Source organism: Anarhichas minor, unplaced genomic scaffold (assembly GCF_050575085.1).
Source record: "Anarhichas minor isolate MPS153535 unplaced genomic scaffold, ASM5057508v1 ptg000040l, whole genome shotgun sequence".
In the NCBI taxonomy this organism is placed as follows: Eukaryota; Metazoa; Chordata; class Actinopteri; order Perciformes; family Anarhichadidae; genus Anarhichas; species Anarhichas minor.
In genome coordinates this window covers 12,082,265-12,107,654 of record NW_027466486.1, presented here as the reverse complement: position 1 = coordinate 12,107,654, position 25,390 = coordinate 12,082,265, and the positions used below count along the sequence as shown (strand labels likewise).

Sequence of the window (25,390 nt, the reverse complement as noted above, 5' to 3'; positions counted from 1 at the left end):
TTATGTGTGGATGGTGTGGTTTTTATGGGAGTGTAGTCGTTATTGTTTATGAGTAATAAGTTAATTTTATGTCTCTGATGAGCTGGCATTATGTCATACCATGTCATGTATATTATACTGCCTAATTTGGGAGTAACTGAATTTACCAGTAGCATAATGCCGGTGACGATTTTGTTTCCCTGTTTTAATTTTTTCCAGGCAGCAATGGGAAATTCAGAGAGCCAGTATAGCATCCAGGGCCCCAAAGGCACCAGCTCTGTCTTCCCTGGGAGACCGAAGCCATGCTCTCTGAAGCTCCGCTCAGCCAAAGGTGATGCTCTGTCGGCCCATACGTGGTGGAAAAGTGCCCCGTTGGGCTCGGGGTACAAGGCCAGGTGTGTTGGCCGTGGCTGTCTGTCCCCTCCCAAAAGCAGGCTGCCTTACTCCCCTAGGCACTGTGACTACGTCTCAAAGGGGACAAGGGCCAGCCCAGGTGATCATCGCTGGCATCGATCGCCTGGATGTGGTATACGAAAGCGTCACATGTCAGATGAGTACGAAGATAACCCATATGGGGCTGATCTTAATGGGTGCACTCTGAATGGACACACTGATGAGCATGAGGCTTTAGAGGAACAGAGCAGCCCACGGGTGGTGATCAAGAAGGACGGCAGTCTCAGGGTGGAGTTCACCAACACCTCGGGCAATCCCGTCCTCCTGGACGGGGCTTCTGGTCCCGTACAACTCCTCAAGTTCTCCCCCAACCTGGAGTCTGCCTCCACTTCCAGTCTGCCTGGCTCAAGTGGTAGTCGGCAGGACGGCCACCACAGCGGCCCACCTCCGGCCTCTACCTCCTCCACGGCCAGGACCAGCAAGGGAAGCTCACTGAGCTCTGATGGCTCTTGGTATGACTCTCCCTGGGGGCCCAGCACAGAGCTGTGCGAGCAGGACCAACCCTGCTCTGTCAGCAGGACGCTGGACACTGAACAGTCTCCCCCTGTGTCCATCACAGACCTCTATAAGGACTCCACAATGGCTGCCACCTTTCCCACTGCCAGGCACCTGTCCTCCCACTTGCATCAGCCTCCACAAGGCCAGAGGCCACACAGAGCTTCTTTTGCATCTGTCCTGGATGTTCCATTGGAGGAGGAATCTCCTGAGGCCTGCCAGTACTCATCATACACCCTGCCCTGTCGCAGGCCCAAAGCCCACACCATGAGCGAGGATCTGGACCAGTATCCTGACCAGGAGCAGGGCGGACCTGATTTTGGCTTCCATAAAAAAGACTCCATCAAAAACCGCATGAGGCGTTTCAGTGACTGGACAGGAAGCCTCAGCCGCAAGAAGAGGAAGTCACAGGTAAATTTGGCCAGGGTCATATATATTTAGTTTTCTTGATTTACACTCCTTTATCACTCACAGGGTTCATACATGACTCTTATCTACACGGTATGTAAAACAATAGGTTGCATAGATGTGGTGTTCGTAGTTGCCCCTGACTTATAGCCCTCATAGCACACAATAGATGAACGTATCATCCTCTTATTGTGGTCTTCTGTTGTTGCCTCACGACTAGCCTTAGAGCTACAGCTTGTTAGATAGGTGAAAGCATGCACAGATAGTTTCCTGTCTGGCAAGGTTTATTTGATCGCAAGCCACAGCGGTGGTCTTGGCATGGCTAGGAACCAACCACCGTCCTCTGGTCCTTAGCACTGCAACGCCAGCTGTCCGGAGACCGGGAACAGTGGGGCGGCACAAAATATAATCTGTAAGGCAGCCAGAGCTGGGTCTTGTTTGTTTTTGTGACGATGGAACAAGGATGCGCAAGACATGGATGATCCTCAGAGGAAGAGAAGTTCAAGGCTTATGTGCAGGTTTCATGATGACTGTATCTGGGTGGGTACATTTGAAGTATTATTGCATCCTGATTGTTTGTGATTAGTTGTTGTATGTATAGCACTTGTGGCATGTTGATGTTTTCATCTCTTTTTGTAGTCAGACGTACATTTAGGCTGCGAGGGTGTTGATTTAACTGAAGAGTATTAAGTGTTTTTTCAGCCTTAGTGGTCATTCGCCCATGAATTGTGTGTATATATATATATATATATATATATATATATATATATATATATATATATATATATTTCCTAGTAGTAAAATGATACTTGTATGTACAGGCACAGGTCAGAGGAGAGGTTGGAAATAACCCACAGCTTTGTCTGCATGTTGCCTGCACATGATTTCAAGAACCATGTGATTTTGTTCTACACAATTCTACAAACACTACATTCTTAATAGCTTTAATTTGACATGAAACGTTCATTGGAACTGAGCCTGAACTCATGTCCCTCTCCGTCTTCGAGGCTTGAAAGCGATTGTTTCTGCATTAATTTGTTTAGCTTCGGCTTGGAAAAGTTTTAAGAACACTGTTCGGGAACTGCCAAGAGAATAGCTGTAAGCCTTTGAGAGGCTCTGTTAGAGTGCAACTAAATCCTAGCAGAAGATTGAACCCTACCCCTCTAATGTTGATGAATGACTTATGGTTGTTCTGGCTGTTGTGTGGTGCAGACTTTCTGGGCTTCCCTCCGTGGACCCTTTTGAGAGTAAATCTGCTAATAGGGATTGGTGTTCAGTCAGTTGGGTCTGACAACAAACCAAAAGATGGAACAATCGTTGTATTCAGACGGCATTCTCTTCTTTGTTGGAGGATGAATTTGTGAGCTTCTCCTTGTGCTGAAACAGCGGTTAATGCTAAGTGAAATATACGAGATACTTTGCCTTGACGCTGTCACTCCACCCTGACTAATACGCTGTAGACTGACAGTATTCATTTGAAGTGTTACACAGCTTTCACTTTACATGGGTTATGTCTGCCTCTAAATCTCCTGCTTGCCATAACATCATGCTAATCTATGGCCGCGTGTTGCCGCTTGACTGTTTCAGAGGGACTAGCACCCACAGATTTACTTCGGTCTTTGTTATGCAGAAATGAAGCCGATTAACAGCTGTTTTTCCAAACCTCTAAATGAGGTGTGACTACTAGAAGAAAATAAAATCCATTGCCAGCATCAGGTATTGCTGTTAAATTGTAACAATTTGGCTCAGTTTCATTAAGGATTATTCAACCAACAAAATTAAGAAAAGAATCAGTGATTGACGCCTGGGGTTCTTTTTCTTAGTGACTGACGAGGCCTGCAACAAGTTCCCGTTAAAGTCACTCAGGTGCTTCATATTGGTCTTCTTAATGAATTGCCTCGGTTCTCTGGGGGCCATTTTGTTCACTGCCAAACCTCTGTGGCATATGTCTGCCAAGAGCTGTTCACAGTGCCTCCTTTCAGCCAAGTCAACCAAAATCAGCAGCTCCTCCAGCTCTGGTACCCCTCCTCCACCTGAACTCCAGGGCTCTGTTGTGGGTTTAAAGGTCACGCCGCCACCCTGGTGCCAAAGGCCAATAACCTGCTTGTAATAAAACGCAGCTGGAGGAGAACTGGGAGAGGGTGGACACATCCAGGCTGTGTCAACAAAAGGGAAATAAGGAAAGCTCAAAAAGACCAGTACAGTGCTCAGTACACATTTTCCTACATCTGTACTTTACAAATATGGTGGCAGGTGGATGTAATGTTTAAACAAAGGATGTCCTCAACTGAACACTATGGGTTCAACGGGTTCATTGCGGCCCTGTAGCTAAACAGGAACCTGTAGGAATCAATAAAGCATTACCTTGCTGTTATTTTCCATAGAAGCAAATCATTCGTAAATGGCTTTAAGTACCATCCTATTTTTTTTTTTCCTATTTGGCAACTTTTAATTGTTTGCTAAGTATAAACAATAGGAATAGCATCAGTAAGGACGGAGAAGACATGGACAAAGCTGAGTGAGGCAGAGGAACAAACAAACATGGACGATGTGCATGACGCCGCACACTCTGTGTCTGCATTTTGAGAAGCACTCCACTTTGTTGCCAGGGGCAGAATCAATGCTGCAATCTAGTCAAGTGTAGGTAGGCTGTCATTAGGCCTGAAAGAGTGCAATTCCATCAAGTGTTTATTCGAGGAGTTGGGAAGCCTCAAATGACGTGAAATTGTCTGAGCCTGGAGGGTTCCAACCTCCCAGGTGCCAGCACAGGAAATTTGTCCCACTTTCTCAGCCCTAGCGATAGTTAGAGACTGTAATGCAGACTTTGAAGTAGGTTTGAGTGGTTTGAGTAGATTTTTTAAATTTTTTTTCAAAAGTTCCTCCTCCACTTTTGCGGCGCCTTGGGGCTAATTGAAAGAAGCACGGTTTGATCGTTGTCCCAATGTAAGCTCGTATTCAGAGGTGTGCACCTCTGGGAGTGAACATAGTGCGCTTTTGCATAAATGTAGGTGGAAACAAAAATGATGTGCATCAGTTTGGAAATCTTAAAACCAGTCCAACACCTCTAATGGTGACTAATCAATGAGCCTATTTGGGTTTTGTTTAGCTGACATGAAACTCATCTTTCTCCAACATGGTTTGTCCATCATCCTCTAGCATCTCATGCTCCTCTTTCCTGTTCTTAACTTCAGGAGTCCAAGTACAAGGACCTGAGCGATGCCTTTGATAGCGGGGTTGATGGCCTGACTGCAGACACCAGCTCCCCGTCTCAGGTCTCTAGCCTCCTCTGGTTCCCAGGAGCCTCCAGGGCCCAATCATCAGGAGCCATTCACCAAACGACCAGTGGCGCCCTCCGCCAGAATATCTATGAGAACTTCATGAGGGAGCTTGAGACTGGCACTGGAAAGGGAGGAGGAGGAGGGGGAGGCGGCGAGAGGAGAGACCCATCCACGGGCACCGAAGAGGGGGAGAGCAGCAGCGAGTCGGCCGAGGGCTCCCTGGAGCAGCTGGATCTGCTGTTTGAAAAGGAGCAGGGGGTGGTCAGACGGGCCGGCTGGCTTTCCTTTAAACCCCTCGTCACCCTGCACAAGGACAGGAAGCTGGAGCTGGTGACCCGCCGCAAGTGGAAGCAGTACTGGGTGACCCTGAAAGGTGAGTGTGAATCTGGGAGGAGGCGGTGTGCCAGTGAGGGGGAAACAATTATGCTCCTTGAAATTGAGTCAAAGAATGTGCTGTCATGTGGTTTTAAAGTAATTCACAGGTAAGTAGATTATCATAGTTTTAGTACCACAATTCAGTTTTTAGGAGCAGGTGGGTCCCTCTTTGTTCTTAATCTTAACAGCATTTCTGTCCTTGACCATGGCATTACACTTGACAGTGAGTGATTGTGATTCCATCCCACCCTAAAAGCTTCAAGGGAATTATGCTGTTGCTTCTCGCCAAATGGATAAAATTCAGGCTGCGCATGCTGCTTTTCCAAAACTGCTAAGTATATACTGAAGAGTGCCTCTTGGAAGTAAAAAAATATAAAAGGAATAAGCAAGGACACTGTTATCATTTGTGGCCTTTTGGGAGTATGTAAAACTTTCCTGTGTACCCCGGTCCTGCAGAACTTCACTTGTTGGATGTTTTTTTACGAGGACATTTTGTCTGTAAAACATTACGTGACGACTGTAAAAAAAAAACAACAACAAATGCTTGCAGACTAGAGGAACTTGTTTTCTGCACCACTTACTCATGCACGTTTGTGTCTGTCTCTCTGTGTCTCTGCCTTTCTACTCCACCGTTTCCAGGATGTACATTGCTGTTCTACGAGACCTACGGTAAAGGCTCTCTGGAGCAGGAGCTGTCCCCTCGCTACGCTCTCCTAGCCGAGGACGGTATCGTCCAGGCCGTTCCAGAGCACCCCAAAAAGGAGAACGTTTTCTGCCTCAGCAACTCGTATGGAGACGTCTACCTCTTTCAGGTGAAGCACGCCGGTTGAAAACATAGATGCAAGATGACAGTAAACACAGTCAGCAGAGTTAAATGAGAACAAACAGAAATATGTAGCTTTGGAGTGTACAGTTGCAGTGCATGGTTGTAGTTGAATTTATACCAGACATACACCTTTTAGCTTCCCTTCCCTGGAGTGTAGCATGTGAAATGACCAATTTTAGCATGGGAGGGACTTGAAAGGAAAGTGCCCAAACTTCCCAGCCAAAGGGTCTGAGAGCACATTTGCCCGTTGTGCTTACTGACCTACATATCACGACCAAATTCATGCCCTGTCTCGGCATAGCCGTGTAGCCTCCTCCATGACAAGCTTCCCAGACTGCACTGTGTCGCGGTGTCCAGACCTACATCTGATAAAATAGTTCTGTGTGGAGCTGACATGGCCCCAGGGGCAAGCAGAGAGAAAATCAACTCGATAGCATGAAGACAGCCTGTGGTTCCTACATTTGTTTCCACTCACATGGCCTGTTGAGCATGAGTCATTCTCAATCTGAAGGGGGTTCAATTGATTTCTCAACTGACGTGCCTCCTCCGCGTGAATCGCCTTACAGAGTGATAATCTTGAAATGGCTTATTAAAAGGGAAAATGTGGGTTTGATTTCAGCAACAGTTCACAATCTGTGCTTTCTCATAGAGGCACCGTTAATCACGTCTTCTTTTTGTTATTGATCCAGCAAAGCCCAGCTTGCCACCCAATGATCTTATTGTGATGTATGGTTAAATAACACATCAGGCGTGGCATTTGTGAATGCGTCTAGTAACGGGGAATATTGGTCTCGCGACTTCATCAAATTGAACTCCCCTGTCCATCCTTGCTCTTCCAGGCCAGCAACCAGACCGACCTGGAGAACTGGGTGACGGCCATTCATTCTGCCAGTGCCTCGCTGCTGGCCAAGCGCCAGGGGAAGGAGGACACGGTGCGCTTGCTGCGGAGCCAGGTCCGTGGCCTTCTGCAAAAGATCGACATGGACGGGAAGATGAAGAAGATGGCCGAGCTGCAGCTGACGGTGGTCAGCGACCCCAAGAACCGCAAGGCTATTGAGAACCAGGTGAGGTGGTGACAATGAGACAGATAGTGAGACATTAGTGGGAATTCATACCGGCATCACTGAGAACTTTGGAGGCCTCTATCCTATTTTACACTGTATCTATGAGTTGTTATTCCATGGGATACGTGTAGCAACCGCATGATGTGCCTTACTTAATTTCACGCATTTTGTGACTGCGGCGACAAGCCCGTGCTTATTTTTGTCTGTGGGTGGATGAAGTGGCCTAAATGCATCAGTCCCCAAACGCATCACGAGGGGCCCAGGGGAGCAGCCCGCTCCCTGAGCATCAGATTGAGATTCCAGATGTTTCCTGGTAATGGGCTCTCAACATGCATTATCCTCCTCCTCCTCCTCCTCGCAGCCTGGGGGAGAATCCAAAAGCACTGAGCGCTGTGCTGTAGCCTACATACAGCAGATTACTGACGGGTATAAGAAGCCCACAATCTATAGCTCAGCAAGAATCCAAATACTTTTACGAGAACTTGCTGTTTGTTGTGGAATGTGTACAAATACAGCCGTTACCTGTGACCGAGGTGGTCATTGACGTTACGTGTCTCTTACTTCTGCGCTTTGCCTCTGCGTAGCCACATGGGTTTGCGTTTTGTCAGCTGCTCATGTCGGTGTGCACTGACTGCTTATACAAAATGGATACTTATTGGAAGGGCTGTTATTTGGTGTTTAGTTTAAGTGCACCGAGTGGAAATATGAGTATGTTATTATGAAGAACAATCAAGAAAGAAGCGGAACAGCTCACCCCCATAGTCCCAGATGGAGATGTCACTGCCTGCCTGCGAGGCCGACTGACTGTGTGATCTGTTTCCAATTAGCCAGGATGCCACCTCAGAGAAGACAAAGAGACAGACGGGGTTGGAGTCAATGATAGGGTCAGAGGGGTATGGGACAGGGCTCTGATACAGGCGCCCCGAAGCTGATGATAGAGTTATGGTTTCAGTGGGGTTGTCTAACCCCAACAAGGCACTACTTTGATGTACCCCACCCCCACCCGTGTCTGCTGAAATCAGTGGCAGTAGACCTCTTTTGAAGACCGCCTTTGCCCCCTTTCACACACTCATGCTCACGTACACACGCGCACACACACACACACTGCGATCAAGTTGGATTGAAAGACTTATTATGCATTAGGGCTTTTTACAGCGAGCCAGGGGCAGATGTTAAAGAGGGGAAATAAGAAAAGATGAGAATCTGTTTAAAGGAAAGGCTTATGTCTGCCGAGCTTAATGGCTCTGAAATGAATGTAAATAAGTTGTGCACGCAGGCCAGATGGGCCCAAACATGCCTTGCTTTTTGCTTTGGTTGATTGTCTCACTGCACTAATTCAGGCCTGCTAAAGGCATGATGCAATAGACTGCATATAGGCAGTCATCAGTGATGCACCCCTGGCATGAATCATCAAATCAAATTTTATGCTCAGGACTATTTTTGGAACATCCCTAAATGAAGACTTGGATATTTGAGGGTTGACAAACAGATCCTGATGGTGTGTAAATCAGGACCATACCAGGATATTATACATAGAGACGTGAGTTATCCAGAAGCAGCAACTCTCCTAAATCTGTCTTTGCTGTTGAGGAAGGAGCTTAACTGATTTACTCAGTAGTACCTCCCTCCCCATCTGAAGACATTTCAAACCACTCAGTGGAATTAACCATTTTTTACCCAAAGCATGTGGATTCCTAGAAGTTGTCTTCATGGTCCACGTCTGGAATGGGAATAATGGCCGACTGTCATTGACTCGAGGCTTGTTAAGCGAGGCCACCTGCGCTGCTATGTACATAGGCGTTTTTATGGGTTTAGCACATAGCCCAGTATGGTTCCATGGTGATTTCTGTTCTTTAAGATGTTTAAAAAGTCAGAGGTTCATAAACCTCCTATGTCTAAAGAATGCCATCAATGTAAATGAGACCTAATAGCACAATGCCATAGGGTGCGTTATTGTAAATGAACTCGCAGTGCAGACGAGACCTATTAAAGTCAGTGGTTACAGGGAGTTGTTTAACTTGAGTGTTCTCATTAAAACCAGTCTCCAGCCAACAAAATAAGCACTTTCTCATAGCGTACACAGTGCAAATGGGGATAGGGGGAAAGCAACTGTAAACCGTGTGTATGTCCTGTTTGTGTGTGTGTGCGGGGTGGAGGTTTAACGGGTGTTCTGTGCAACATCCCCAGTCTCTCTAGCCTTGCATAAAAACGGGCATTAGGATTTACTGCACACACTCTGACTCCTCCGCTAGATATGCAGTCCCCCCCTTAGTATTAAACCCGCACACAATTTGTGCCCTCACCCTCCACCAACATCTGCAAGCAATTGCAGCTCGATGGAAAGCCCTCGACTGACCCTGGATCTCCCTCCTTGGCTCTCCCTTTCCTGCCTCCCCTCCTTCTCCCCTCTCATAGCCCCCTCCATTACCTCCCCTCCACTCTCATTTCTCAGCTATCCCACAAAAATGGTCCGAAAATTCGCATTCAGAACCTCTGTCACACCTGTAAAGTTATAATCTTCCTTTTCCTTCAGATCCAGCAGTGGGAGCAGAACTTGGAGAGGTTTAACATGGATCTGTTTAGGATGCGCTGCTACCTGGCCAGTCTACAGGGTGGAGAACTGCCTAACCCAAAGAGCCTGCTGGCAATAGCCAGCCGACCCACCAAAACCACCCTGGGACGTCTGGGGATCTTCTCTGTCTCCTCCTTCCATGCACTGGTGAGGAAACTGAGGACTATTTATATAAAATATATAAATATTTTCAAGGGTATACCCTTGAAAATATTTCAGTCGTTTGAAACTAAAAAGCATCCAACAAACACTCCGTTCATGCATTACTGGAGGAAAATTAACCTAATTAAGATGGTCTGATTAGAGTTGTTTTTTGTTGTTGTTGTTGTTGTTGAGCTAAATGACTGCAGTTCTGATAGTTTGTGTGTCTGTTCAGATCTGTTCCAGAGACGAGGCCACCCTCAGAAGGCGCTCTTTGTCCCTGACTCACAGACGGCGCAAGAGAGGCCTTTTCTCCTCGCTCAAGGGCCTCGACAACCTGACGAAGAGGGGCCGGGATAAGAGGCCCTCTGCTTCACAGGTACCACTGAAAACACACACACACACAGGCACAAGCAGATCCAAGCATTAATTAAATATAATATATGTACCAAAATGTTAGCAATTTGAAGTAGCGGTTGCTCCAATAAAGTCATTTATATTTCACTTAAATCAGATTAAAAAACAGATGAGAACTTCCAGACTTGTAATGCAGGATCACCCACTGCATATATTCAGCAGGGGGAACTACCCACACGCATACACACAATGACGTGATCATGCAAAAATTGCGTGCACACAATGTTTGGGGTATACTGCTCGCAGTCTCTTAAGATGTCATGCTGAGAAAAACTGTGTCTTGATAGTTCCGCCCTCGGTACACATCGTGCATATTTGATAATGAAACAGCCGAAAAGCCTGTTTCCTTGTTGCTTACTTGCGTGTACATTGCCTGCGTTGACATGAAAGAAGGCAAGAGATCGGTACAGTCATGCATCAATCTCAGCACATTCTCCCCCTAAGGAGTTTTTATTAATTAGAAGCACATGAGCTCATGTCCCACCCCCTCGAGTGCACACCTCCCATCAACATAAACACAGGGGGGCATTCCTTTCCCAGGTGCAAGGGGGGGAGGGGGGGGGTCTAAATCCTCTCAGGTTAGTAATTAGGCTCATGCAAGCTGACTATTTATTGATACAAAAATCCGGCACTCTTTACCCTGGAGGTTTGTCCCTGGAGAATACTGCACTCTTGGTGGTCTATTTTTAGAACCGCCACATGAAAAAACTAATTTGCTCGTCTTTTATAGAACTCCGTTCATTAGCTGAGAGTATGGGAAGGGAGAGAAGTGTGGTTTTGGCATCCTACCGTCATTTTTCTTTATGCTGTGAAGTCAATATGGTGTCTTATTGTTTTGGAGCTAATCATGTACTCCAGTCCTCACTCCTCTGACTGCTTACAAAATGTTCCCTGTCCTGTTTCACTTGCTCTTATCTAGCTCACCCGTCCCACCACCTGCTCTGTGATATTTATGTTTGGGCATTTGCACACGTCTGTCGTCGGCGAGATATGCCTGTTATTATTTTCCCGGGGAAGTCCAGCCGGCCGGGCCTAATGAGGCCCAGTTACATTTCGCTGTGCAGAAGGCCGAGGTGGCGCTGCAGCACACGCATGAATTATTGAAAGCCATGTGTGGTAGATGTCATTCTCCACTTTCTCCTCAGCCCCGCAGACACCAGCAGATGGTTGGTGTTAAGATGCTAAATATTAAACAGCCTCCCTTTTAATTTTTTTCCCCGGATCCACCTTCTCTTACAAGCTTGTTTTAGTGCTTTTCTGATATATTTTTTTCTTCACGTATAGAGGATAATCAGGAACAGAAAAAGGCTGGTGAGGGCTTCAACGGATCTCCACATTTCTGGGTTTTTGTGGACATCTGTTGTTTTGTGGTGTTTTGCTTTTCTTTTCTGTTTTATACAAGAGCCAAAGATCATTTGTAGTGTTCCTTGGCTGTTCTCTCCTGTACTGACGAGACACGCGTTTGCTGGAAAAAGATTTGGACGCCGAGGTCGTCTGAGGAGCCAAATGTTCCTCCATGCACTTAATCTGTTGTTACCTTCTCGGGTTCTTAGACGGCGCTTTCTCCGAGATTTTCGAGATATGTTCTGTCGCTGCTTTCCTCCCTTTCGCTCTCCATTGATCCCCCTTCCTCCAACTCCAACTCTTTTTCTTTTTTGCCTCTAACTCTATCCTACTTATTTAACATCCTAAAGGTAGAGTTTCATCTCACTCTCACCCCCAATTTGTCTCACCATTTGTCTTTCAGTTTTTTTCTCCCTTCGGCCTCGTCCTCTCTCAAACCCCCCGTTTCTTAGAGCATAAACATAAGAGTGTTAGCCGGCAGCCTTCTCCCACAGTTTCCATACTGACTCATCGTTGTTGAGTAAGCCTAAATCCCATTTACCACTGCACCGCCGCGCTTAACAGCCTTGCCCCAAAGTCATGCCCCCCCCCATCTCCTTGCCTCTCGTTTTCTCATCTCTCATCCGTCTTAAGAGAGCTATGTATACAGTAAGGAGCTGGACGGCAGTCGGCTGTGGGAAGTAGGCCAGAAAGGTCGGAGGATTTGTGGAAGGGTTGTTAAGCTTTCTAAAATTAGTCAGTTTACAGCGAGGCAGTACTGTTTACAGCCTTTTTATAAATGTACTGGATGGTGAGCTATAGAGTTTCTCTGATTGTAAAGGGAGCTTCTTGGGATCGCTTCTGGAGAAAAGCAATCCTGATCCTGATCCAGCTTTAACTTCAAGTTCATTTTACAGTAAAATCCCCCGTTTCTGTCATCAGCTGTGCCACCTATCATGCCTCTCCTGCCCGGCGACAAAGTATCTGAAAACCCCTAACAACTGCAGCCTGTTTGAGCGAGGGCTGAAGTTACACCCTCACATAACAGATGGCTCTGTGTCACTGCTGTACTATAGAGTTGTTAAAGCCCTCTGAGGCTGCAGAGTCACCTCCAACACCGGGCTTAGCCTGACACAACACGCCTTACAGTCACAAGCCGGGGAGAGGCTCTAACGAGGAGAGGTTGAGGAAGATGGAGTGGATCAAGAACGGAGAGATTTCTACACTGAGGGGTGGATGTGTGTGGGGGGGGGGGGGGGGCTTGTCCTCTTCTCATCTGAAACCGGACTGTTTCGCTCTTTCATCTCTCCTACGCAGAAACCGCTCCGTGTCCACACACACACACACACACACACACCCTCCACTCACACACAGCATATTTCCACCATTGCACCTTCAAAGGCTACAGACCCCCGTTTATCAAAGCGCCGCACTCGCCACACGTACTTTTTAATTAACAACATAATAGCACTGTGTGTGTGTGTGTGTGATATTGTGTGGCACTCAGATCGCTTATGAGTCAATCAGTGTGGTGCCCCTCTGTCTGCACTTCTAACCGTCTGTCTCTTTGTTTCAGATCTTTGAGAGCGACGCTGGGGGTCAAACTTACGCCCTACCTCCCAGGAGCACCGAGGTGAGTCACGGCATTCGGTAACTTTGTCCGATACGGCTTGTGGATCTTTGAAGTGTCTTTTAAAAAGTCCACGGCCATCTGTCACATCCATCCTGTGGTGCCATTTTATGAGCTGAATTATCAGCTTCAGCGTGAAGTAGTCATGGCAGAAACGTGTCCGCTGTTGCTTTGACCTCGGCTGTCTTTCATGGCTTTGATAGTGGGCTGTGTAAAGATGTTTTAACACATAGGGTGCGTGTGTGTGTGTGTGAGTGAGGGGATCAGAAAGTGTGCGTCTGCCCTTGTATTTTACTTGTCCACGATCAAAGCAGAGTTTCTTTTCATGTTGCTCAGCAGGTGTCTGAAAGAGAAGTGGACAGCATATCGAACAAGAGATTTTTACACCGTGTTAAACTCCGCCGTCGACAGGCGTCCGATTTACGGCATAATTGAGTTAATGGAGAGTGTTGAGTTGAAGTGTTGACCAGAAGCGCTTGAAAGTGTGAGTGTATGGATTTACGGTAAAAGTGTTGAAGGATTGAAGAGCGTGAATTCCGGCCATGTGAGCAGCCTGGTTATTGGGTGGTTGCATGCCTCGATATAGGACGTGTGAAATATTGCTGCAAGCTTTGGCTCAGTGGTTTCTTTGAATGATGGACAACATTTCAAAGATAAGACTCGGGTTGCAATAAATCACAATGATCCTTTCAAGGAATAGTTTGATATGGCATATATTTTCTGATGGCTTGCCAAGAGTTGGATGAGAAGATCAATATCATTGTCATGCCTGTATGTGGGAATATGAAGCCACAGCCAGCAGCAGGTTAGCTTAGCATGAAGGCTGTTTGAGTCGTGCACAGACTACTGTGTGTTTAAACAACAATTCACTATTTTTCTGATACCATACTATTTCTTGGCTGAGCACAATGAAGGCAAGGCTTAAGGAAGTCACTGCGCCAATAATCAAAAATTCTTGTTTTTTTATACTTTTACACCTTCAGACGGAGCCATGCTGGCTGTTTCTCCCCTGTTTACAGTCTGTATGCTAATCAAAGCTGAGCTGCAGCCCACCTGTTGAGCATGCTCTGAAGTGACTCTTCAGCAAGAAATAAAATACCGTTTGAATTCAAATGGAGCAATTCTGCAGCTGGAAAAATGGCAAGAAAATGTGAATTTCTTTACAAGTATAAGATGACATGTTTAATAAATATCTTTCGCAGTTGGTCCCGTCAAATAAAGTCGTATCCAACCCTTCCTGGGTGAACAGATGGAAGTCTGGCGTTGACGGATGAGAATAATGGATGCTTTTAGACAGAGCAGGACGGGTGTTATGAGCATTTCTGTTCCGCAGGATGCTATGATTCATAGTGTGAGTCTGTGGTGAATGTGGCGAGTGTTAACACTGCCCCCATTTAAGGCCTCGAAAAACGGACTCAGGAAGTGCTTTTGGGAAACAACAATGGCCTTCATTGAGTCGACGCTTTAATGTTTCTTTAAATGCGGCGCCCCTTCCCTGGGTTGAGTGTTTTGCTCTTTCCTAGATTTGGATGTGGAGCACAGCTCGTCAGTAGAATCTGTTTGATTTTAAGGGGATTAAGACCCATCAGGGCGGAAAAGGTGAGCGAGGGGGAGGACAGCACGGCTGTATTGATTTTTGTCGACACATACATCATCCCTGCTCCTGTTGTCTCAAATCCCCTGAATTACTCTAATAAGCAATCATCTTCCGCTAATCCTTTGAAGTGAAGTCAAGTGAAGGGTACGTCTTTATGCGCGCGCCCGAGCGTCGCTGTAGCTGCGCGGCTTATGCGCTCTTTCGTATAGTGTGTGTGTGTGTGCGACCGTTCGGGAGAGTTTGCTGTCCTTTCTACACGAATTTAACCAACCAGCTATTTCAACAGGCTGAGCGTCCTGCTGACACCGTCTAGCTGTAAGACTGCACAAAGCCGAGAGAGATAAACATCTATATAGAACCTGTCGGTAAGCCGGAGGCCGCCTTGGCCACCTTAGAGGTTCTAACAGTGTTCTAACGGTGTTAGTCAAACAGAGTTAACAATGACTGGCATTTGCTCTTCGAGTCCTCCATCCACCCACTCCTTCTGTCAGCAGTCGAGTGAGTGAATATGTTTTCTACAGCTGAAAAAAAAAAAAATAACCTTCTGACTTAATGTTTCATTCTCACACTCTCTTTGAGCTATTCACATAATTAAAATGCGCACTTGGGTTGAACAGGGTCATGGACATATGTTTGAGGGATAAAATTCAGGTTTATTGGCTGGTGATCTCGATCGAAACTGCTCTTGTCTACGACCTCTTTCCGTGTCACCGCCTCTCACCACACTCCACTACCCACGAATACACACCTCTTGCTTTTATTTAAGGAACAGGCACTAGCCAGTATGGATGGTTATTATTGTCTGTGTGTGTGTAAGAGCTTGTCACAGCGATGGAAAGAGGAACCTTGGTTTGTAGCTTCGAGGAAATGAATAGTAATCGCCTTCTAATAGATGTAATGGAGGGAAATTGGCTGAAGTCGTTTTCAACTCCTCCTCTGTTTCTTCCTCACGGTCACGCTATCTATTTGAGGCCGTCCTGTAATATTTGTGTTCTCCAGTTGCTAAGTGGAATGGAAAGGGTGTATTTGCGTCGCGGCCACTAAAAACCGCCTGTTACTCCACGTTTCCGTCTTTAGAAGCTGCAGGGCGGAGGACGACTTGCTTTGAAATAAATCCACGCTTGAGAGGAAAGACTGAAGTATTTCATTATTTGGCTGAATGCAAACATAAATACAGTAGACGCACACTCACCACACAGAGCACTTGTTGAAGTCCAGCGCGTGCCCCAACCGTGCTCTTGGCAGTCGTTCGTGGAACGTTGACCTGGCAACCGACGGTCCGTTACAACCCTCTCCGACCATGAATGAGTGTACAGTGTTAGTCAGCCACCCGTCAGGTCAGCGTAGGCAACAAAATCTTAGTTTTCCCGTCACGGCATGTCGCTGGTACACAAAACAGGGCGGTTATGCAACCAGTTGCCATGACGGCTTGTTTTTTCATCCTCAGTTTGTGACCTCACGTCCCGAACACACTCAGGCAGAGGTGGGTGTAGAAGTGGCACCTTGTGTTAGTCCATCCCAACAGGTTAGGGGAGCATGTTGGCGAGAACATTGGTGACCTTTATTTTGATTCCTGAAGTAGACTAGTCAACGACATTTAAATGACAAATTAAGAAAATGTTTGTGTGTGTGTGCCTGTGGTTATGTGAGCTACACGGAGAACTGTGTGCGTCTGTGTGTGTGTGTGTGTGATGCTCTGAATCAGAGGCCTTAGCTTTTCCCTTTAGGCTTTTTGTCTGACCGGGGGAAAAAAAAAAGTATTTTTCCTCTTGAGGTGATGCATCAACTGCAAAGCTGCCAGCTTCTGAAACAGATGCACATCAGACAGACATCCTCAGACTGTGTGTCTGAGGCTCTCTGTCTGATGTGTGAGAGCTTTCACCGCTCCCATAATGCCTCTAAAACATCACTATGCGCCCAGACCAAATCACTCATGGAATTATTTCTCTCTCGTGTCTCAGTTTAACCGAGAGCTCGTATTGTCTTTGTCAGAAGTGCTGAATCGCTGGCTTCTTCAACCCGTGACTTTCAGTACATTTGGTGCGATTGAGCCTTTCCTCAAGATCTGGGGCTTTGATAATTGCGGCGTTCGGCTGCACTGTGGCGTCTCCCGCAGCCCCTCAATGCAGCAGCGCCGCTTTTCCCTCCAGAGACACGGAGTCGCAACCAAAAACCCCCAAATGGCTGCCTGTGAGGCCGCGTGGTGGGCCAACCCCCATCCCCCCCCCCCCACACACACACACCGTAATACCCGGCTCAAACCTCACTGTTAATGCCACCAACAAGCAATTACCTTCAAATGGCTGATCTGAACGTTCGACTGATTTCGAAATAAATTGTCCTGAATACATCGCTGAAGTCAGAATTACTCTTGTGGCTTTTTAACCCAAATAAACGTGCGGCTATCGTGTGGACGTCCAGACCTGCCAGTCGACCCTTGCCAATCCGCTTGTGTACACGGGCCGTTACGATGACTATTATGTGGATCAACTGCCGTCCATGTTGTCAAATGAATTTGTGAAAGGCTAATTGTGTGACATCTTTACTCCGCTGCTTGATCCACAGCCAAGCATTTGGACTAATGGAACTGTATTGATTTGAGTGCTGTTACTCAAAGTCTACCCTTCTCCCTCCCTCCCTCTGTTTCTATTTACTCTTTCATCACCCCCCCCTTTTCTTCTATCTCTCTCTACCCTCCCTTCCTCACCCTCTCCCACAGAGGCTGGACATGCTGACCAGTATCTACTCCATGTCGCCCCCTGAGGGCGGTGTGTGGGACAGCATCGGCGGTGCCACGGATGTGCTGACGTGTGTCTACATGCCAGACGGCCTGACAGTCCAAGTTCCTGTCAGAAGAGACCAGACAGCTGCCGACCTTCTCTCTGCGGCCTGCAAGGTTGGGTTGGCGGCTAGTTGCAGAGAAATGATGACACATCACCACAATAAGAGAACAATATTCCTGACAGTTGTTGCCAAAAAAAAAAAAAAAAAGCTGTGACGTCATTTTGATGAGCTGTCTAGTTGTTGTTTTTTTTACATAATCCTGCCATCCATACTTAAGTGCTAGGAATGTGTATTTTCCTGTAACGTGGGGTTTAGTTGCACCTGTGTTTAAAGTTAATTTCAGTTTAATTTTCAGCTGTGTCAGGTCTTTGTTTGAGCATCTGTAGAAGCAGATCTGGTTACATTATGTTCCCATGAGCTTGAAATAACACACCTATTCATCCAGTGTCTGATTTCACACAGTCCCGTAAGACTGACTGCACATAGATGGACAAACACCATATTCCGCTGGGCGAAGCTTTTTTTGTTTACCGCAAATTTCTCATCACAAAGTGTAAAGTCGTTGAATAATTCACGCCTGATGATTTTGTGCATGCAGGCCACTGATCATGAGGGACTCTTGTGTAAACAGGTGAAACAGCTGGACGCAGGCCTGCACTGCCTCCGACTCCTCAGACGAGCGGGTCAGGGTGTGGAGGTTCGATACCTGGCTCCGGGCGAGCTCCTCCGCGATGTGGTGAGGAGGGCAAACATGCACAAATCACACGTAGATACACAGTGCTCTTCATTATCGGCTCTTTGTTGAATGTGTATTGATGTCACCCTGCAGGTCAATGATCAGTTGGAGGTGGTCCCAGTTAATGTGTTTACTCTGCACATGAGAAGGCCGAGTGACACCGGAGACTTTGGTGAGACTGATTTAGTTCTAGTGTCTGTATTTTATGTCCACATCACGATCCTTTATGTTATCCTTCTGTCTCTCTAACTCTCTTTGTTTGTCTCCATCTTTGTCTCTCTTCCTCCGACCAGGTTTTGCAGTAACAGGACACATTGACAGCCAGAAAAACAGCAGGATTTTTGTCAGCGAAGTGCTACCCGATGACCTGGCGTTCAACCAAGGTGCCTGCTTGCTTAATAATGACACAAATAATGCTGAAACCAACAATAACGGTATCACACGTGTGATCTGTCGGTCTTTGGCCTCCACCTTTTTTGAAACATACTCGACTGTGTTGCCAGGCCTGCGTCCAGGTGACGAGATCCTGGTGCTGAACGGCAGGTGTGTGTCGGGCCTCGACTTGGCTCTGATCCAGACGCTGTTTGCTGAACAAACCCTGCACCTCAACCTGAGGCGGGACGGACCCCTGCCGCCAACAGTGACCTCCAACCACCAGGCCCTTCCCCTCAAACCCAACCAGGAGGTCCGAAGCAAGCACCACCGCGCAAAGTCCTCCTCAGGTGCTTATAACCACACACATCCTTGAACCAGCTGAAAGCATGTCCATCTAGTCATTAGTGGGGATGTATTTGTACTAAGATGCTATAGATTTTACTTAATGGGAACACTTAAACAGCACAATTGAAAGTGAAGTTGATAGTGATGCCCTTTTAGTTTTAGTTTGTCAGGAGAGAACGAGACACAAAGAGAAATTGTAGCGGCTGTGAAATGCTTGGCACACCCATTGATTTAGCCCTTTCTCAGTTCTGTGTACATACTTTATGAAGGCATCAATTTTGCAGTTTTCTCAAGCGAGCGAGCGAGCTGTGTCATTCTTCATGTGAACCGCCTGGATTTGCCACTGCTATCAGTGAACACCCTGTCTACCCATCCGGTTTTCTGTTTCGTTCCGCTTTATGTTGCACGTCATGCATCTTTTTTCAAAGTTTTCAAATGAGTTTTATCCAGTTAGGTTAGTCTTTGTGATGTGGTATTTATCCAAGCCTAAAAGGGACTCGATGGTCAGTTGCTCACATTAATATTATATTTGCTGAGAAACTTTTGTGTCCTAAACCACAGAACAGCATACAGCTCACTACACTTCCGCTCCTCTTAAGATCTTGTTTTGTTCTGTACTTCCTCAAAAGTGACTAGTTCTCTCTTCACTGTCAAAACTCTAAAGAATAAAAGCAGTAGAAACAGCTCCAGATGAATAAACAAAGTTCTGCGACTCTAGGGTGAGAGGAAAGACCAGAAGGGGCTTCTGACCGCAGACGGCTCATTATTGCTGTGAATGTATAGTATCCTGTCAGCTTGGTTTAATCTCACTGTGGATCTGAGGTGTCAGGACCGAGCAGTAAATTCATCCTTGTCGCCGGACAAAGACAGCTGATGCCCAGCTGGTAGGGATACATTTTGTTTGTTCAAGCTTCACTCTAAAAGGTACGGGAAATCCAACCCAACCGAAGAAAATTGTCAGTAGTTCAGTCGGTATCTGCCCGATACTTGTGCTTTTGCGGTTTCATGACATGCACCCCACTAAATTACCCTTTAACAACTCTTTTTAAATATACCAAAATGTACCTAAACTTTACTACTGACTGTCTCTTCAAAACGTGTAGAACATTCAATGCCTTTTTGTTGACTTTTTTCATTGTTTGGCATGAAAAAAAAAAAAAAGTCAGTTTCAGAGAAAGTATCAAGCCTCATCTTAATGATTGCAATTCATTAGTGTTCCCTGCACTACAGCCGTAATTGAACACAGAGGGATTAATGACTTGAAGGCCTCATTACAGAGAGTGGTGTGATCAAAGGGCCTGCAGTTTACGTCTCGGTCTCTAGAGGGCGTGTGATTTCAGGCAGGCTGATGGAGAGGCAGGGAGGTAAAAGCCGACAGTGGGGAATTAACACTTGTCTGACACAAATTACACAAATTATTTCATGATGGCATTCCTTGAAGGAAACCGTGTGTTATCTGGATTGATTCAGCATCATGCAAAAAAAAGACAAAGCGAACCAAACTCGGATATCTTTTGTGACTCTACTCTATCAGTCAGACATTTGGTTGACGCTGATTGGCATCTCAAAAAGGAGAAGTTCAGCTCCACAGGAGGTCCAGACGTTTTCTTTTGTTCCCTGCTGTCACATTGGCCCGCCTCCCGGGCTACAATCAAGAATAATGTCTTTTCATGTGCCAACTGCTCGAGAGTTTGTCCTCAGAAATAAGTAGTCAAAATTGGGAAAATGTTCCCAAAACGCTGAGTTTATCTGATAATGTCCCCGTCGGGACAGTTTATGTGCAAATATACTTTTTTTTGTTTTGTTTTAGTCAAACAAGGAGAGAGATAACATGGTCTTTAATTCCGATTGCCAAGTTTTTCTGGGATGACTGAATGCCATCGTCATTTTTAGAAAGGAGACATATTTTAAGGTCTGCGCGATTGGCAGGGGCCCGTGATGGTTTCAGACTATAACTAGCCAGCATTGTTTGTGTACTATGGTCAGTAGAAGGATGTGCTTCAGCAGAAACCACCATAGTGCAGATGCAGTGATGATGGTGGTATGAGCATAAAACACTATCGCACACGCAGAGTGAAGCTAAACCGTATGTTAAAAGTGCTCTCTCTCTCTCTCTCTCTCTGTCTCTCTCCAGATGTGTGCACTGCAGCTGATGGTACTGAGTCCCCGGGTGTAGGATTGGAGAACGGTCACTCCCACTGCGCACACAGGCCTGTTCAGCACAGCAAGGTAGGAGAGGCTCGAGTGCATCTGATAACTAAAAAGAAAGTATTTGCATTGTCTCGTAGATATTCCACGTATGGTCTCTCTCTCTCTCTCTGTCTCTCTCTCTCTCTCTCTCTGTCTCTCTCTGTCTCTCTCTCTCTCTCTCTCTGTCTCTCTCTCTGTCTCTCTCTCTCTCTCTCTCTCTCTCTCTCTCTCTCTCTCTCTCTCTCTCTCTCTCTTTCCCCCCCCCCCTCCTCCCAGGTTTGTTTGTGTGAATAAAAGTGTGCACATTGTCGTGTGTGTGCCCACTCGCAGTGGCAGCTGTGGGGTTGTCAGAAACCAGACTGGCACCAATTCTTAGCATTACCATAATTAGGATACGCCATCATAGCCACCGGTATCAACACAGCTTATTACTGTCACGCAGATAGGATGCAGACTGAGAGAAGGGGCTGTGCCCACTGCTTCCTGCACACACAAACGCATACATGGCAGAGTGTATGCCTGCGGGCAAAGCTCAAACATACATATCTATCTTTTTTATTATTTTATTTTATTTAGTGAATATATTTCAGAAGGTCATACAACTTATGACGAATTCCTGGTGCTTGTGTCGGCCTTCATGGTCCTGGCTTTGCTCTTAAACACGACAGAAGTGCCCTACAATCAATGCAACTCTTGTGTCATTTTTAGAGAAATATCTCCTGTATGAATATGCCAAATGGTTGTCCCTAATGATTTATGGCAGATTGCATGCCTATTCCTGTCCCGTCTGTTGTTGAATATCCGGTCAGGTTTTTGATATGCAAACCAACTTTATTGAAGTCATTAAACCGAGCATGAGCCTGTCCCGTTGGGAATTACGCCTCAGCGCTGCGGTAATGCAATATGAGAGAGAGAGTGTGTGTGTGTGTGTGTGTGTGTGCCGGTGTTTATCGAGAGCAGTAATGAGTGTGTGTGGTCATCACAAAGAGCCGCGTGTTAATGATGTAGACATGGCTGGAAGCTTGAGAGCAGATGTGTGTGTGTGTCCTGCATATTCCCCTTCTCTGGCATCACTCGGCTAATATTTTGTGTCCTTTTTAAGCTACGTGGTTGCTGTCAACACTGTTGACAGCATGTTTGGCACACTTTTACCAACCTGCTCGTTATGTAACGTGGCCTAAATGAAAAGGGGAATCGGCAGTCATGTCGTCGTGTTTATTTCATCAATGATTCATGGATAGTAAATCCAGGCCAAATATCCAGAAACAATCTCTAATTGCTTCAGCTGCCATTGCTGCTTTATTCTAATTGCCTGTGTCAGGAGATGCCGAGCAGTGTTTGACTCGAGGTCAGCCAGGAGGTGGATTAGGGAGATGAACTCGCCCTCTGCGCCTCTCTCTACTGTGGCTCCATTCGTCTCTTTTTGTTTGCCCAGCGACATGAGTCAGTCCCACTGCGCTGGGATCTGCACTGCACCACTGCTGCTGCTGCTGCTGCTGCTGCTCGGCTCCCCGCCGTTAGTCTTTTACTGAGGAATGAATGGGAGATAGGTGTGTGTGTGAGGGAGGGAGATAGGTTTATGAATGTGTGTGCTTATGTCACTGCATATGTGCTTATTTGAGGCACAAAAGGAGGAAAAGCTCTCTGCCTCCACCAGGGAGAGTCAGCCACTGTGAAGGCGATACTAAAAAAATAACCAGGGTGAGATATTGCTGGTAAATCAGATTTTTGCTGTTACAAAGAGCAGAATTTAATCACGGCGCGGCCATCAGTTTGCTCTCTGAGGCGGGGAGAAAGAAATCACAGAGTCGCAGGGTAGAAAATCAGCCATGTGTCACATGCGTGCACACGCCATTCTGAAAGTCAATAAAGACGGATGGAAAGGAAGGACTCATTTCAAGCCTCTTCTCACACCTTGTAATCTGCCTTCACACCACACGGACTACCTTTTGATTAATTGGTCCGTTGCATTCCAATTTGCGGTTATTACACACGAGAGCTCCGTGTGTTTGTGTGTGTTTTTGAGACGCTTACTAACCACAGTCTTCAAAGTTGTTTACCAATTGATCGAGGTACTGATTGTGATTCCTGTGGCTGCGAGTTACTTAATGATACATTTAGCTAAAGAGCGCCATAGCAATTGGTTTAAAGCAGTGTTGTGGTATCATTATGAGCTTAATCGATTGCGGACGTCAACTGAAATTGGTCCCGGAAAACTCCCGCGAGGTCCCTGAAATTGAATTGATTTAACATGCTGTTGCGCCGGTGCAGTGAAGTTACGCAGGCATAAGGATGCATCGAGGCAAAATCAGAATAGCTGCATCCATTTTGTTTGTGCTTCACTTAATCTCAACTAGTTTAGCAACTGAAAGGCTTTAATGGAGGCTCGATGGGGATTTGTTGCCTGGAAGGTCATCATCACATCGCACTCATCCACAGCATACCGGGGCGATCCCAGTAGACAGATGGAAGGACATGGGGAGTAATCTGGCACGGTCTGGTTTCACCACATGGCACCAGTCCACACATGTATCCGTGCACACAAACAGAGAAACGTACCAGGATGAGTTAAAGGCCCGTGACACTAAAATGATTAGTCGGTTGATCAATGGAACATTTTATTTGATTATTGAATTATCGTAATTATCGCAAAAATGCCCAAATATCAGTGGTTCCTGCTTCTGAAATGTGAATATTTGCTGTTTTTCTTAGTCTTACACGATAGTGAAGAGAAGACCTTTGGGTTTTGGACGGTTTAAATATTTACGTAGTGTATCAGTGTATATCATCATCACTACTGCCGTGTTACTTTAATGTCAAATTCCATTATGTTGTAAAAGCCACGATATTCTTTTATTTTATAAATTGCAGCGGCATCTTTTCCACATTGTGAAGTAGCCAGTCATGTCTTGTGTTTGCCTGAAGGTTAAACAGTGCACAGACGTATTAAGCCTCTTTGCTTCTGTCCAGACTAAATGTTTCAGTAAGAGCATTTAAATGGACTTATGAAGAGAGCTATCCTGGAGCCATTCCCTGTCTGGCTGTCACTAAGAGAGATTTGGCTTGATTCGCCTGATTCAAGTAGTGCTGTTATTATGCTTCTTCTCTGAATTAGAGGAAGGCATTAGTAGACTGCAACATTTAGGCTGTTTCTATTACCTCTTTCTTTCTGGTCTCAATCGTCCTTTTTCACCTCTTTCACTTGTGGGCGAGAGGAGTCTGAGAGGTGTTTTAACACTTTTTTCAAAATGTGTGACTAACAGAAAGTTGAATTATTCCGTTTTTTGATTCTCCTCTCTTATCATGGCTCCTAGACTTCAAAAGAATATGGTGGATGCCTACAGATATTAGGTTATATCATCTTCTTCAAACATGAACCCGTCTTCCTTGGAGCTACAACCATCCCCTTCCCAAATTTAAGAGAATCTACTTTACCCGACTGGTGTGCATGTCTGTCTGTGGGATGGGAGTTTGAGGGGTATATTAGGGAGACGTGTGTGTGTGTGCGTGTTGTGACTAAGCCCATCAGATGCCATCTGGCCGTGAGCAGGCTAATAATCTGGGCTTATAGCTGTCAGCGCAGTTAATGCTAGCCCGCTCTCGTCAGTCCGCTCCACAGTAAACAAGTTGGAAAGACAGAGCTGGAGATAAAAACCTAAAAAAAGAGGGAGCGACAGAGGGACCAATAAGGACCCAGATCCAATATGACCCAGATCTGGCTGAAACGACCGCACCGGGGGTGCAGCGGCCATACCAATTGTAGCCCCAGCGGTGAGCGATGAAGATCCTCGGCCGTGACTCTACCTCACCACCTTAATCGAGCTCTTTATGCGTGACCAGTCGCCTGTCCAGGCCCTGTGCTCCCTCCTGGCCATGTGCTGGTTCTGGCCGTCCGGCTGCGAGGCAGAGGAGAAGGACCTGTTCCTGGGCTCTGTGCTGATCAGTTTGGGAAGGTTCCTCAAAGACAAGATGGCCTGCCTGGGTCGGGAAATGGCTGCCTGCCTGTCCTGCGAGAGAGACGTCAAAGGGGACAAACAAGCGGTAACTGTCGGCTGATGTGCTTCTTGCTCGTGGGAGGTTTTAACTGAGGCAGCTGATACTACGAGTATTCACACTTGAGCTGCAAACTTTCACACACAACTCCCACAACCTTCTTTGTGCATTTGCCAAAAATATCTCAAACCGATGCGACTCTGGAGTAGTTTTACATTTCGGAGAATTAATTTGCCTTTTATTTGCATTTTATTAGCATTTCAGCTTTCATTTTTAAAGAGCTCATAAATTACAGTATGCATTTACGGTAGCACGTGCAATCTATGTGAATTTAATGCATTTTTTAGCCATGCTAGTGGTTTTGCTCTTGGGATGGCAGTGTCGTTTGGTCGGTCGATCTAGAAAAATC

At 46.3% G+C, this 25,390-nt stretch overlaps 1 protein-coding gene across 1 annotated transcript in view; it reads left to right on the top strand.

Moving 5' to 3' along the window:
• The window catches only part of tiam2a (TIAM Rac1 associated GEF 2a), a 48,164-nt gene that overhangs the window by 3,080 nt on the left and 19,694 nt on the right, over positions 1 to 25,390 (top strand). Inside the window, exons 2-14 of the mRNA XM_076108379.1 lie at positions 199 to 1,338; positions 4,527 to 4,986; positions 5,628 to 5,800; positions 6,654 to 6,878; positions 9,412 to 9,597; positions 9,827 to 9,970; positions 12,908 to 12,964; positions 17,278 to 17,454; positions 17,974 to 18,078; positions 18,172 to 18,250; positions 18,372 to 18,461; positions 18,582 to 18,800; positions 20,933 to 21,027. Coding sequence (XP_075964494.1) covers positions 205 to 1,338; positions 4,527 to 4,986; positions 5,628 to 5,800; positions 6,654 to 6,878; positions 9,412 to 9,597; positions 9,827 to 9,970; positions 12,908 to 12,964; positions 17,278 to 17,454; positions 17,974 to 18,078; positions 18,172 to 18,250; positions 18,372 to 18,461; positions 18,582 to 18,800; positions 20,933 to 21,027 — 3,144 coding nt within the window. The 5' untranslated portion in view covers positions 199 to 204. The remainder of the gene's footprint in view (positions 1 to 198; positions 1,339 to 4,526; positions 4,987 to 5,627; positions 5,801 to 6,653; positions 6,879 to 9,411; positions 9,598 to 9,826; positions 9,971 to 12,907; positions 12,965 to 17,277; positions 17,455 to 17,973; positions 18,079 to 18,171; positions 18,251 to 18,371; positions 18,462 to 18,581; positions 18,801 to 20,932; positions 21,028 to 25,390) is intronic.